Source organism: Nicotiana attenuata, unplaced genomic scaffold (assembly GCF_001879085.1).
Source record: "Nicotiana attenuata strain UT unplaced genomic scaffold, NIATTr2, whole genome shotgun sequence".
Taxonomy (NCBI): domain Eukaryota; kingdom Viridiplantae; phylum Streptophyta; class Magnoliopsida; order Solanales; family Solanaceae; genus Nicotiana; species Nicotiana attenuata.
In genome coordinates this window covers 53,786-66,903 of record NW_017670503.1, presented here as the reverse complement: position 1 = coordinate 66,903, position 13,118 = coordinate 53,786, and the positions used below count along the sequence as shown (strand labels likewise).

General features: G+C 39.7%; 2 protein-coding genes across 2 annotated transcripts; one reads left to right on the top strand and one right to left on the bottom strand.

The window, feature by feature from the left end:
• Window positions 1–2,284: 2,284 nt before the first annotated feature.
• Window positions 2,285–2,652, top strand: LOC109240306 (carbonic anhydrase, chloroplastic-like; the record flags this gene model as incomplete). The annotated part of the gene is made up of 2 exons (XM_019406931.1): window positions 2,285–2,386; window positions 2,481–2,652. Coding segments are annotated over 2 exons (267 nt in total), but the record flags the coding sequence as incomplete, so codon positions are not given.
• Window positions 2,653–11,218: 8,566 nt separating this feature from the next.
• Window positions 11,219–12,047, bottom strand: LOC109240305. Its single transcript, XM_019406930.1, has 3 exons — window positions 11,707–12,047; window positions 11,438–11,560; window positions 11,219–11,342 (listed from the first exon to the last, which is right to left on the bottom strand). Exons 1-3 carry the CDS (start codon window positions 12,045–12,047, stop codon window positions 11,219–11,221), a joined length of 588 nt encoding a protein of 195 aa, XP_019262475.1.
• Between the last annotated feature and the right edge of the window lie 1,071 nt (window positions 12,048–13,118).

Genomic DNA, 13,118 nt, shown 5'->3' with positions numbered 1-13,118 from the left:
CTCCTATAAATAGGGTATCCATCCTTTCCCTGTATTGACTTATTACTAAATGGTCGAGGATAATGGTTTTTGCACTGACCATCCTTCATGCAGGGATTTGATGGACGATAGTTTCCACATGGACCGTGCATCATATTCTTGACAACTAATTCATGCAATAGTGGATATTCGTCTTTGTCTGGCAGTTCCGCTGTAATAACCTTGTCATACTGATCTGGTGATGTTATCTTGTGTCCTTCTTTAAGTATTATATAAAGGTGTATATGGGGTTAGACCTCTTTTTTGAAATTCAACCACAAATACANAGACTTTGTTCTATTCTATTTATAACGTCTTTTTTGGCTTGTAACTTTATTCTTGCTAAACTTGTAAACCTTATGGATTATTTTGTTTTTGGATGTATTTTAGATAGGCCACTCACCAATTGTTTTAATGTCTATCTCTACCTTTTGATTTTACCATATATAGTAGAGAGAAAAAAGTATGTTTGCTAAATTCTGACAAAAAATGGGGAATTGCAGAGAGAGAAGACATGGAAAAAGGAAGTTACGAGAAGGTTTGGACCATCTTATATATGATTTAAAAAGGAATCGTAAGATACTTTGGTTTTTAAATATTGAGAAACAGAACCAAAGTTGTTCCTTTTAACCCAAGTATTTGTTCAAAGTAGTGTTTTAAAACTTCTTCAACAAAAATATTTTTAAATATCTAGCTGCTTAAACAGTTTTTCATAAAAGTTATGGAAAATTTATTTTATGTTTGAATGATTATTCATAGAAAAGATAATAATTATATTTACGTAGTTTAACTATGTTGTAACATATATGTTTATATAAATTTTGTATTCACTATAGAGTAATAATTACTAAAGGAGTAATTGATGGAGTGTGATACATAACAACACTTGCTTAAGAATATACATTTCTTGCTTAAGCAGCAATTTAATAAACCAATTGTATTAATTATGAGTGTTGGATTTGGAAATCGTGCAATTGAAGTGAGAAGGAAGAACTGAAACCGGTTGTAGCAGAAAGAATTGATGAAATCACAGATGAGTTACAAACGACAAGCTGCAAATCCTTCGACCATGTTCAAAGGATCAAGACTGGCTTTTATTATTTCAAAACAGAGATATATGAGTAAAGCCCCTACGTTCCCTTCTTTTTCTTTTCCCTAACATGTTAAAAGTGTGTTATTAATTTTCATACAATGATAATTAAACAAAACAACCTTGAAATGACAGCGCCTAATAAACTATTTCTTACATGTACCAGCAAAAACCCAGAATTGTTTGAGAAACTCTAGAAAGGACAGGATCCCAAGGTACAAGATCTTATCACTTTTGTTGCTGTTTATGTATTAGAGTAAGGTTAAAGGTATCTTTGTGTGACCTATAGGTTAGGGTTATTGAAATAAAATGGCCCAAAAATACTCTTAACAATGTGGGACTTTGTTCACACATACCCACCAATGGGTTCAAGCCTTGGAAGCAGTCACTAATGTTTGCATTAAGGTAGACTATCTACATCACACCCTTTGGGTGCGGGCTTTCTGCAGAACCTGCGTAGATATGGGATGCCTTGTGCACCGGGCTGCCTTTTAGTATCTTTGCATTAGTTAGCACAACAAAAAAATTCTGTTGGTCAGTGAAATATAACTAGTTGCTCACACAATGTACGAGTTGTGACTTCTCAGGCACTGAATTAGCTCGATCAGTAGGAAGATTTTTTTTTTATTTTGTAATTTGATTTTCTATAGCTGAAAAATCAATTATCCAACCATGTAACAATTTCTGGTGTTTACCTGCTTCGATTCACGAGTGAGCCCATCTCATGTGCTGAATTTTCAGCTCGGTGAAGCTTTTATGCTTCGAAACATCGCCAATATGGTCCCTCCTTATGACAAGGTCATTTATCAGTTTAATTTCTATGAATTAACTCTTTCGTTCTATTTTGTATTACCATTGTTAATTTACTTTACTTTTGGGTTGGAATTGGATTGCAACAGACTAAATACTCGGGAGTAGGAGCTGTAATCGAATACGCTATTGTCCATCTTAAGGTAGAAAACATATTAATCATTGGCCATAGTGCATGTGGAGGTATTAAGGCTCTCATGAAACTCCCAGAAGATTGTTCTGATTCGACGTATGTATCGTTAAGTAAACCATTTAAGTTATACATATTAATAGTATAACGAATAAGAAAACAATATTTAACTTAACAATTAATTATGTTATATATTACTAATTTGAAGAAATGTTTATATGTGATAATGCAATGACTTTATAGAGGATTGGGTGAAAATTGGATTACCTGCCAAAGCAAAGGTGCTAGCTGAACATGGGGATAAAACTTTTGAAGAGCAAGTCAAATACTGTGAGAAGGTAAAATAGTGTTCTTACACTAATTGTTTTTTTACATTTGCTTATAAATGTCAACTAATATTTATAACTAACAATGGGAATGGATAAAATGCAGGAAGCTGTGAATGTATCACTAGCCAATTTGCTTATGTACCCATTTGTGAGCGATGCTTTGGTGAATAAGACTTTGGCGTTGAATAGAGGTTACTATGATTTCATGAAAGGAAGATTTGAGCTCTGGGGACTCAACTTCGGTCTTTCTGATCCTTGTTATATATAAACTCAATACCACCGTATTCGGGCGGGAGAAGATACCTCTTGTTCTTGCTTTTTCTTATTGTATTCGTCATTTATGAGTGCTAGTTTGAATTTCTGAATAAATAATAAGAGAGAGTGGACAAGAATTCTCCCATCTTGTGGTAGAAGAGAATAGTTGTGATTTTTATTTGTGATAGTGACTCTGCTCTGCAAAGAAAAATAACGTATAATGATAACATTGTAATACTAGTTTAGAAAGTGTGGTCACAATAATTTTTATTTTGTCTTGGGCTTTGTTGGGTAAAGGATATGGCAGCAATTTTCTTGCACTCAAAAAGTAACGAAAGGTTCGCAAATCATCAACATGCTTTTATAGACAAAATGACACCAGGTAGCCACTTTACATGGCTGTATTTAAAAATTAGTTAGTGCGTCCTGGATTTTAGTTTTTTCAGTTCAAATTTTAAGGACAAAAATATTTTAAATTGTCCTGAAGTTAAGATTATTAGTATAACGATCCGACCCGGTCGTTTTGCTTTCTAGATCCCCGTTTCCTAAATAAGACTCCCCGTATGTGCTTTAACTATTTTATGATTTGCGGGGATGGTTAGTTCGGGATTTGGAAGGGTTCAGGGTTAAATCGGAACACTTAGTTCCTTTTTTTTTTTAAAATCAAAGTCCACTAGGCATTGTGCCTAGGGTTCATTTTCATAGATACAAAATATAGTACAACAAAAAGGAGGGGGACATAAACCTTACCTCCAGTAATAAGATGAAAGTGCATTTGGTCAGCCATGTATGGCAACCAAAAGAACTCTAAAACCTATGGTGAGTTAGACCTATGATGATGAACCAATTGTCTATCCAACAATGATAGATAATTGGAACTGCAAAATATAAGTGTAGTAAGCCTAGGTGAACTATACAAAAATGCACAAGTGATCCTAAATCTACTAAGCAAAAGAGTTGGAAGATCATATTCCATATACAATAAATTCTACCTCTATAGAAAAAGTAGAAGTGTTCTAGTAGTAATGGTAAACAACATAAACTATAGATGGAAGCTATCTTCCATTTTCCTTTTACATTGGGAAAGAAAGCCAAATGGAAGATAGCTGTCAAAAAGTCTCCAAAAGAGGGGTTATTGAGCTGTTACTGTCTGCTAATTCTGACATAAAAGAGTGAGCAACTTCCTGCATCAAATATCCCCTTTGACTTGAGGTCTGCAAAGTGTGTGCAGGACTGGATAGCTGGGACATAGTAGCTTGTATAGATGACTTGCTGTTGCAAATGTGCCTGCTACTGGTAGACTGCCTGGGTGATGACAGTTTTCTATTGGAACTGCTGCAGGACTTCATCACAGAGCATCACTGGTGGAGATGCTGTTGACTGTATTATGTGTGTGGAGATGATTTGAGAGGGTTGGGTAAATTGGTGCACTTTCAGTAGAATGAGCATCTGGGATGCTAATAACACTAACTGAAAGTGCCCCAATTAACCAAACCTATTCCAGAAACCTGCAATACTTAGCAAAGATGTTAGTGAAATGGGGTTGTGTTTCAGGTTCTTGTGGGTTCTGGAAAAGAGTATGGGCCAACTAGTTACAGGTTCTTGTGTTTATTGCCTTTAGATGTGTGTGTTTTCCTGGAGTTGATGGGATGCACTAGAGATGAGGAGGCATAGTAGTAGGTTGATTGCAGTTTTTGGGAAACACAGTGAATTTTGAGGGGTTGATTACAACTTCTGAGAAGTGATGCTTGGTACTTCACTGTGTGATTTCCTGGCTTCTGGTTTGTCCAGTGATGGGCTTTGATATTATGCGTGCTGCTTTGCTTTTTCAAGAGAAATGACAGGCTTTGAGAGATCCATAACTTTTGTTTGAGTGTGTTTGTGTCAATGTGGGAATGTGTTTATGATAAGCCCAAGAGAACTGATGCATCTGTAAGAGGTTGAGCATCTGGGATGCTAATACCACTCTAATGTCTTAGCTTTATGTTTTGACGATCTAACAAACTTATTGTCAAAGAACCAGATGGGGAACCTGACACACTTGGTACACATTGATAATCAACAGACCCCAGCTAATGTGAACTGCTTCAACTTTAGAAGATAGAGAACCAACACAAGGACCTGATCCCTTGTATTTTTCTGACAGCAGTACGAAAGTAAACTGTGTATAAGTGGAATGTGACTGCCACAGAAACAGTGCACACAGTGCAACACAGTTCTGTAGTCACTTGTCTTTTGACCAACCAAGTGCTTACATCATTCAAGTGATGTCATCAAAGGTGTATAAACAAGAGTATTACAACAAAACATCACTTGAACACTTGAGAATTCACTCCAAGCATTCAATCCTTCTGAGATTCGTGCATTCAATTCTCAAGTGCCTCAAGAACAAAGTTTTACGCTACTACGGACCAGTTCTTAAATCTAGTATTTTGTTGTCCTTAGTTGAGTTGTAACTATGTAATTGTTCTTCATTGTAATTCCTAATTTGCTTGTCTAGAAGCGTTGGTTAGGAACCCCTTTGTAAAACCATAAACCCTTTGTGTTTTTGTTGTGACTAGAGTTAGTCATGAGTTGAAGTCTTTGTAATAGGTGTATTGCAAAGTGGCTTGTAATAGGTGTATTACGAGTTAGTGAGGGATTAAGAGTTTAATTCCTAGATTGCATAGGTTGTAATCTAAATGTTGCCCATAGTGAAGGTGAAATCCTACAAGTGTAGGTCGTAGTTTTCTCTCCCCTAGAGCAGGGATATTTCCACGTAAAACTCCCTCTCTTATTTACTTACTATTTTATTAACGTTCTCAGTGCAAACTCATAGATGACCTGGTACTCTATAGTTTGGTGGACTCATATAAACTATCAATTGGTATCATAGCAGGTTCCTCCCACTAGGCTAACACCTAGGACGGTGATTCACTGTGTGAAAAATTTGCAAAACTCATGGGAAATGAGTTTGAAATGAGCATGATGGGTGAGTTGAATTTCTTCTTGGGTCTTCAAGTGAAGCAGTCCACAAANGACACGCATGATGATTATAGAAGCTGCAGATGCATTGCATGGGTGGTAAAAGAGGATTGAAATTTTCAAAGACAGGTCAAGCACTTGTTTCTTGTACCAAAGGTTAGTAGTCCTGTGCATTCTTTAACACATATCTTAAAAAGGTGCAAATATCATCTGCCATGTCATCCACCTTTTCAGATTCTGTTGTCATGTCTTTTCACTTCGCATCCTCTCCATCTCCCTCTAAAATGTTGCAACTTTCCACGCACTACCGCCGTTTCGGAACCAGTTCCTATCTCTCTCCTCATGATTATCTTCTCTCATTAAAACCCTCTCTTCTCTTGACCGATCATATTTCTCTCCTCAGACCTTCTCCAATAATTCTCAACTCTATCTCTTCAATGGCTGACAATCACTCCGAAATCCCTTCTTCAGTCGATACTAACCCAGAGAAAACCCTTAAGTCCTCCGTCCCTGATGAATCTTCTATCACCATTCCCGTCTTAACCACTGAAACAACCTCTAACCCAGATTTCCCTTCACTCTCTAGTTCTAATGTGACTATCTCAGACCTCTCTCTTCCTCTAAACGATGAGGACTCAGAAACCCCTAAAATCGATGATCCTTCATCTCTATGGACTGAGCTTCTCACCAACCAAGGTAAAAGTGGAGAACAGGGTAAAGTTCCAAGGTCTGTAGAGGTTTCAGGGGCTAGGGTTGATCAACCTTCCGCCATTCTTACTTCAAATTTCATGGCGACCGATGGAGCCTCTAGAGGATGAAACCGTCGCGACCATTTTTTTTATATCTACAGATGGACTATTGCATGAGGAATTTCTAGTGTACCCAAGTCTCAGAGGAATGAGACACAGGGGTTAGTGGAAGAAGGAGCCATGGTGCTGTTTGAAGGCTCTGCACCAGCAGAAACTACTGGGCCTTCTCGTGAAGGACCTGACCCCTCTCTGGAGGAAACAGGTGATGGTTCCCACTCTCAGGTCAGTTCTTCTCCTGCACCTTCTCCACACTTTGCTGTTGAGCCCTTGGAAATTCTAGTTCCTGAGATGAGGTCTAGTGATGAGGAAGATCAAGACAAAATTGCTCTTGATGCATTTATTGTCAAGCGAAGGACAGTAATCACTCCTGAGTCTTCTACTAAGTGACATACTACTGGGTTACAAGCAAAGGAAGCTTCTGAGTTTGCCCTCCAAAAGAGCAAAAGGAGCAGTAAGGCAGTGCAATTAGGCCAAAGAATTAATTTGAACGGGCCCGGGAAGGACCAGTTGCAATGCTACTGGAAATTGGCATTCTGCCCACTTTCCGCACCTGTGGAAGATTAACCGCAGGAGCGATTCTGCTTCTACGAAATTTGCACCGCATCTGCGGTTCTGCTCAGATTGGCAAAAATNATTTCTCTCCTTAGACCTTCTCCAATAATTCTCAACTCTATCTCTTCAATGGCTGACAATCACTCCGAAATCCATTCTTCAGTCGATACTAACCCAGACGAAAACCCTTAAGTCCTCCGTCCCCGATGAATCTTCTGTCACCATTCCCGCTTAACCACTGAACAACCTCCAACCCAGATTTCCCTTCACTCTCTAGTTCTAATGCGACTATCTCAGACCTCTCTCTTCCTCTAAACGATGAGGACTCAGAAACCCCTAAAATCGCTGATCCTTCGTCTCTATCGACTGAGCTTCTCACCAACCAAGGTAAAAGTGGAGAACAGGGTAAAGTTCCAAGGTCTGTAGAGGTTTCAGGGGCTAGGGTTGATCAACCTTCCACCATTCTTACTTCAGATTCTGTGGTGACCATGGAGCCTCTAGAGGATGAAACCGTCGCGACCATTTTTATTGTATCTGCAGATGGAATATTGCATGAGGTAATTTCTGGTGTACCCAAGTCTCAAAGGAATGAGACACAGGGGTTAGTGGAAGAAGGAGCCATGGTGCTGTTTGAAGGCTCTGCACCAGCAGAACTACTGGGCCTCTCGTGAAGGACCTGACCCCTCTTCGGAGGAAACAGGTCAAGGTCCCCACTCCCAGGTCAGTTCTCCTCCTGCACCTTCTCCACACTTTGCTGTTGAGCCCTTAGAAATTCTAGTTCCTGAGATGAGGTCTAGTGATGAGGAAGATCAAGACAACGTTGCTCTTGATGCATTTATTTTCAAGCAAAGGGTAGTAATCACTCATGAGTTTTATACTAAGCGACCTACTACTAGGTTGCAAGCAAAGGAAGCTTATGAGTCTACCCTCTGAAAGAGCAAAAGGAGCAGTAAGAAGAAAAAGAAGAGGTTGGTGAATAATGGTAAAGTAGTATGTGATAAGAGTGTCCCTGTGGTGGAAGTGGATGAGGAAGCAATAGAGGAACCTAATTCCTTGGTATAAAGGTCACAGAAGAAGAAGCAATCTGTTTCAGTGGAGGATGTTACAACCCCCAGTTCAAAGTTGAAAGATGTTGTGAGTGAACCATCAGTTTCTGATGAGGATGTTTTGGTCAAGTCTAGTGGAAAAGCAAAATCAAGTGTTGTGAAGTCTGGCAAGAGAAAGTTGGAACCTATAAAGGAACCTGGTTCGGCAAAGAAAGTGAAAAGTGAGACTCGGTCTGCTATAGAACGTTTGAGGCACCAAAAACTCTTGTTGGGTCGTACTTTTGACCCAACGATTTTTGATATGGCTGGCATGAGACAAGTAATTGAGATGGTTGAGTTTCAACGGTGGGGGCATCTGCTCCAAATAGATGCGCCCAAGGTGTATGAGGATGAGGTTCAAAGCTTCTATGCTGACCTCTTTCCCGTTGATACCGACCACATTTGTGCCTTAGTTAATAGGGTGGATATCGTGTTTGATGTGGCTCTGCTTGGGGATATTCTTAAAGTCCCTACTGTTGGTGTGTCTTCTATAAAGGATAGTGTGTGGTTCAAACTTCAGAAATGCAATTGTAAAGGAAGGAGCAAACCAGCAAGGGGAACGGGTTCACAAGAAAGCCTTGTTGCCTGTTTATCAGTTGTTGTTCGAGCTAGTAAACAAAGTTCTTCTACCATGTGCTGAGAGGAGGTCCATGGCTTCAAAATCAGACTTGTATCTAATGAAGGCACTAGATGGATTCTCAGCAGTGAATCTGCCTGCTATCATGATTGAGCACATGCAGAAGGTAGCAACTTTCAAGGATGGCAATCATGGTCTTCCGTATTGGTTCCTCATTATGCACGTGTTTATGTTCTTCAAAGTGCCACTGGGATAGTGCAAAGTAGGGACCAAGAAGCAGACCTTCTCTCAAACAACTTTGGAGGAATGTGAGTGCATCGAGAAGAATGGGGGGGGGGGGGGGGAGGCAGTACACCGACAATCTCTCAGCTCATCAATGCTCAAAACAGCGCAACTGAGGAGATTCGAAGATTGAAGGCAAGGAACGCTATCCTGGAAGGTCAGCAGGCCCAAAGGGCCCCAGGTTCAAATGAGGAGATAGCTCGTTTGACAAAAGAAAATGCTGATCTCAGGGCACAAGTGGAGAACCTGAAAGAGCAACTGCTCACCGAGGAAAAGTCGGCGAATGCCCGAATAGACCTAGTTCTCCAAACCTTTGCTGCAGCTTCCAAGCCCTCTACTCCTACTGCCCTTTAAGCAACGCCTTTCAATGACCAGTTTCTGGATTTTCCTTTCTTGTTTTAGTGACTTGGCAGTTGTTTTTGTTTCCTTTTGTTTGGATGTGGATGGGATGTACTAGTACTGCTCCTGATGACAACAGTCCGATCTTTTCCTTTGCTGTATAGCAAAGGCATATGTTTTATCTATAAAAACTATCCTCTTTTGCTATCTAAATGGTTATGTTCTCCATTTCTCTTTTCTATCATGTTGTGTGCACATATGTGGCATGAGTTAGCTATGCTAGACTTCTCTATGCTGATTGCGTGCTTGTGTATCTTTAATGATGCCAAAAGGGGGAAGTATAATTGAAATAGGGATCTGATTAAGGGGGAAGCATAAACTCAGGGGGAACTTGTGAAGTCCTGTTGCTTCATCTGGTTATTTCTGTTCTAAAAATCTGTTATCAATGTGTAAGTTTTTCATCATCAAAAAGGGGGAAATTGATGGGTTTTCAATGTCTTAGCTTTATGTTTTGATGATCTAACAAACTTAATGTCAAAAAAATAGATGGGGAACCTGACACACTTGGTACACATTGATAATCAACGGACTCCAGCTAATGTGAACTACTGCAACTTTAGAAGATACAGAACCAACACAGGGACCTGATCCCTTTTGTTTCCTGACAGCAGTACGAAAGTCAACTGTGTACAGCTGGAAAGTGACTGCCACAGAAACAGTGCACATAGTGCAGCACAGTTCTGCAGTCACTTGTCTTTTGACCAACCAAGTGCTTACATCATTCAAGTGATGTCATCAAAGGTGTATTAAAAAGAGCATTACAACAAAACATCACTTGAACACTTGAGAATTCACTCCAAGCATTCAAGCCTTCTGAGATTCGTGCATTCAATTCTCAAGTGCCTCAAGAACAAAGTTTAATGCTACTACGGACCAGTTCCTAAATCTATTATTTTGTTGTCCTTAGTTGATTTGTAACTTTGTAATTGTTCTTCATTGTAATTCCTAATTTGCTTAGCTAGAAGCGTTGCTTAGGAACTCCTTTGTAAAACCATAAACCCTTTGTATTTGTGTTGTGACTAGAGTTAGTCATGAGTTGATGTCTTTGTAATAGGTGTATTGCAAAGTGGCTTGTAATAGGTGTATTACGAGTTAGTGAGGGATTAAGAGTTTAATTCCTAGATTGCATAGGTTGTAATCTAAAAGTTGCCCGTAGTGAAGTCGAAATCCTACCAATGTAGGTCGTGGTTTTTTATCCCCTTGAGCAGGGATTTTTCCACGTAAAACTCCCCGTCTTATTTACTTACTGTTTCATTAACGTTCTCAGTGGAAAATCATAGAGGACCCGGTAATCTATAGTTTTGTGGACTCATATAAACTATGACACTCCTAACATTTGCACCAGTAGTTTTACCTTATCCCTGGTACTTGCAATAATTAGCAAACATGTTAGTGAAAGGGGGCTCAGATTCCATGTTCTTGTGGGTACTAGAAGTGAGTATGGGTTCAGGGGATGTGGGGGAAGTGGTAGCAACTCTGCTTTTTGATGAGTAACTGTTTGCAAGTTCTTGTGTTGATTGTATTTAGTTGTATATTTGTTTCTGTGGTTTGGAGGGAATTCAAAAGCTGCAGCAGAGACAGATGCAGAGGCAACTCTGTTGCATATGCATGTAGCCCTTCTGTGATGTAGTGCACAGTTAGTTTGAGAGAGGTTCTTGCATTCTGTGGGAAAGCTGTAGCATTGAGGTGAGGGAAAGGATTGTTCAGCTGATTTGTTGATGTTTTTTTTTTAGCAAATATACCACTAGGCATGCTGCCTAGTGGCTAATATATATATATAAATCCCAAAATTGGGTNAGGTCCAAGTGTTAAACGTGAAATCCCAAATGGCCCAAAAGGCAAATACCAAGCAGCACCTCCAATGCTCTCACCAGGCGCAAGGGTATGCATTCCAAAGGCAAATATGGACTCCAAACAGCTACACCAATCGATTGAAATTAGCAAAATCTCCCCATCTTTCATGTTGATCCAATGAGTTCCATTCTAGCAAAAACCATTCAGAAAGTTTGTCATCTGCTCCCTCAACACTAAGGTCATGCATACTGCATTATCATCTCCAGAATGAGTGTGTAAACACACTAATACCACTGAAAGATGACAACTCAATATACATGTAAATACTAAGTAAAACAAATACAGAAATGGGTTGTGAAACAGATGAAGGAACAAATGTGCAGATTCGGCTTCCTTTTTGTGTGCTATGTACTCATGTGAGACCATTGCATTTTGATCTCTTAGCCTGTACTTATCAGTAGCCCAACTTAAACATATCAGACAAATACTAACTACTACTGCCAGAACTATTGAGGCATGACCCCTTCTGGACATTGCCATCACACCCCCAGAATGAGCATGAAACCATGCTGATACCACTGGGAAGTGTAATACCAATCTCCAGAAACTTACAAGAACAGGTTCAGGCAGTATTCCCCTTCAATCACCTTCTTCATCACTAATGAATCTGTCTCCAAAATGAGAGGGTGAAGGTTATGTTCAACAAAATATTCCAGCCCTTGAACAATGGCCCTAGCCTCAGCTGCTACATTTGTTGTCTCCCCCAAGTCGACTTCCCTTGCATAAATTAGGTCCCCTTCATCATTCCTCACACAGAATCCAAGTGAGCTAGGGCCTGGATTACCCCTTGATGCACCATCTATATTGCATTTGTACCATCCTTGGAAAGGAAGTTGCCAAGTAACTCTCCTTGTAATTATAACAGGCTTGTAACCTTCAAAATACTTGATCATATCTGGCCATAACATAGGAAAATTAAGTAGCCAACCATACCTCACCTTTGCCAAATAATGTAATGTTCTATTAACTTCATGGATCGCCCTATGTGTAGAAACTGAACCTCCATGTTTTCCTGCAGCTCTCTTCATCCATAACTCCTAAGTAATAATAGCTGGAACTTCTTGAAATAGTGGCTTTAGTTTTGGACAACACTGTGCATTCCACCAATGTCTGATCACTAGCTTCAACTGCACCAATGGCACTGTGATTCCTGCAGCTCCCATGAACAAATTCCACACTTTAGAGGTAGTAACACTTGTGAGGAATATGTGCTGCATAGTTTCTTCTTGTGGCTGTTGACAATACCAGCATCTAGACATCACCATCTGCCCTTGTCTCCTCCAAGTATCATCAGTAGCTATTTTCCCCCTCCATAGTCTCCATAAGAAGAAAGATATCTTGAAAGGAAGCCCTTTTATCCACATATGCTTGAATTCATGATTAGGATTAGATCTATGTCTTATAATTTGCCAAGCACTAGTCACACTGAACTTACTTGAAGAGGTTGGCATCCAGTATGGCTTGTCCCAATGCTCCTCACTGCCCTCATAATGTACATTAGACATGACATGATCAGCAATCTCCTCAATAAAGTTTTGTTCCAGTAGATCTTCATTCCATGTTTATTCCAGTCTTAATTCTGCCACATCTTGTAGATCTTCATTGATAGGAAAATCTTCAGGAAGTACATGATACAGAGCTCCCAAACCTGTCCAATTCTCATGCCATATGTTTGTTGTTCCACTCTTCAACTCCCATAGAAGCTCATGCTCTACATCCTCCCTAGCATTTAACATTTGCTTCCAAACATGGGATCCTTTTCTAAACTGGACTACTGTTGGCAGCTCCTTCTTACAATATTTGTTCCACATGAAGTTGGACCACAGTGACTTTATAGTTCTAAACTTCCACCAAAGCTTAGCAAACAATGCCTTAGAGACATCATTTAGAGATCTGAACCCTAATCCCCCTTCTTCTTTGGGTAAACATAGATTTTGCCATGAAGACCAGTGCCTGCTTCTTCT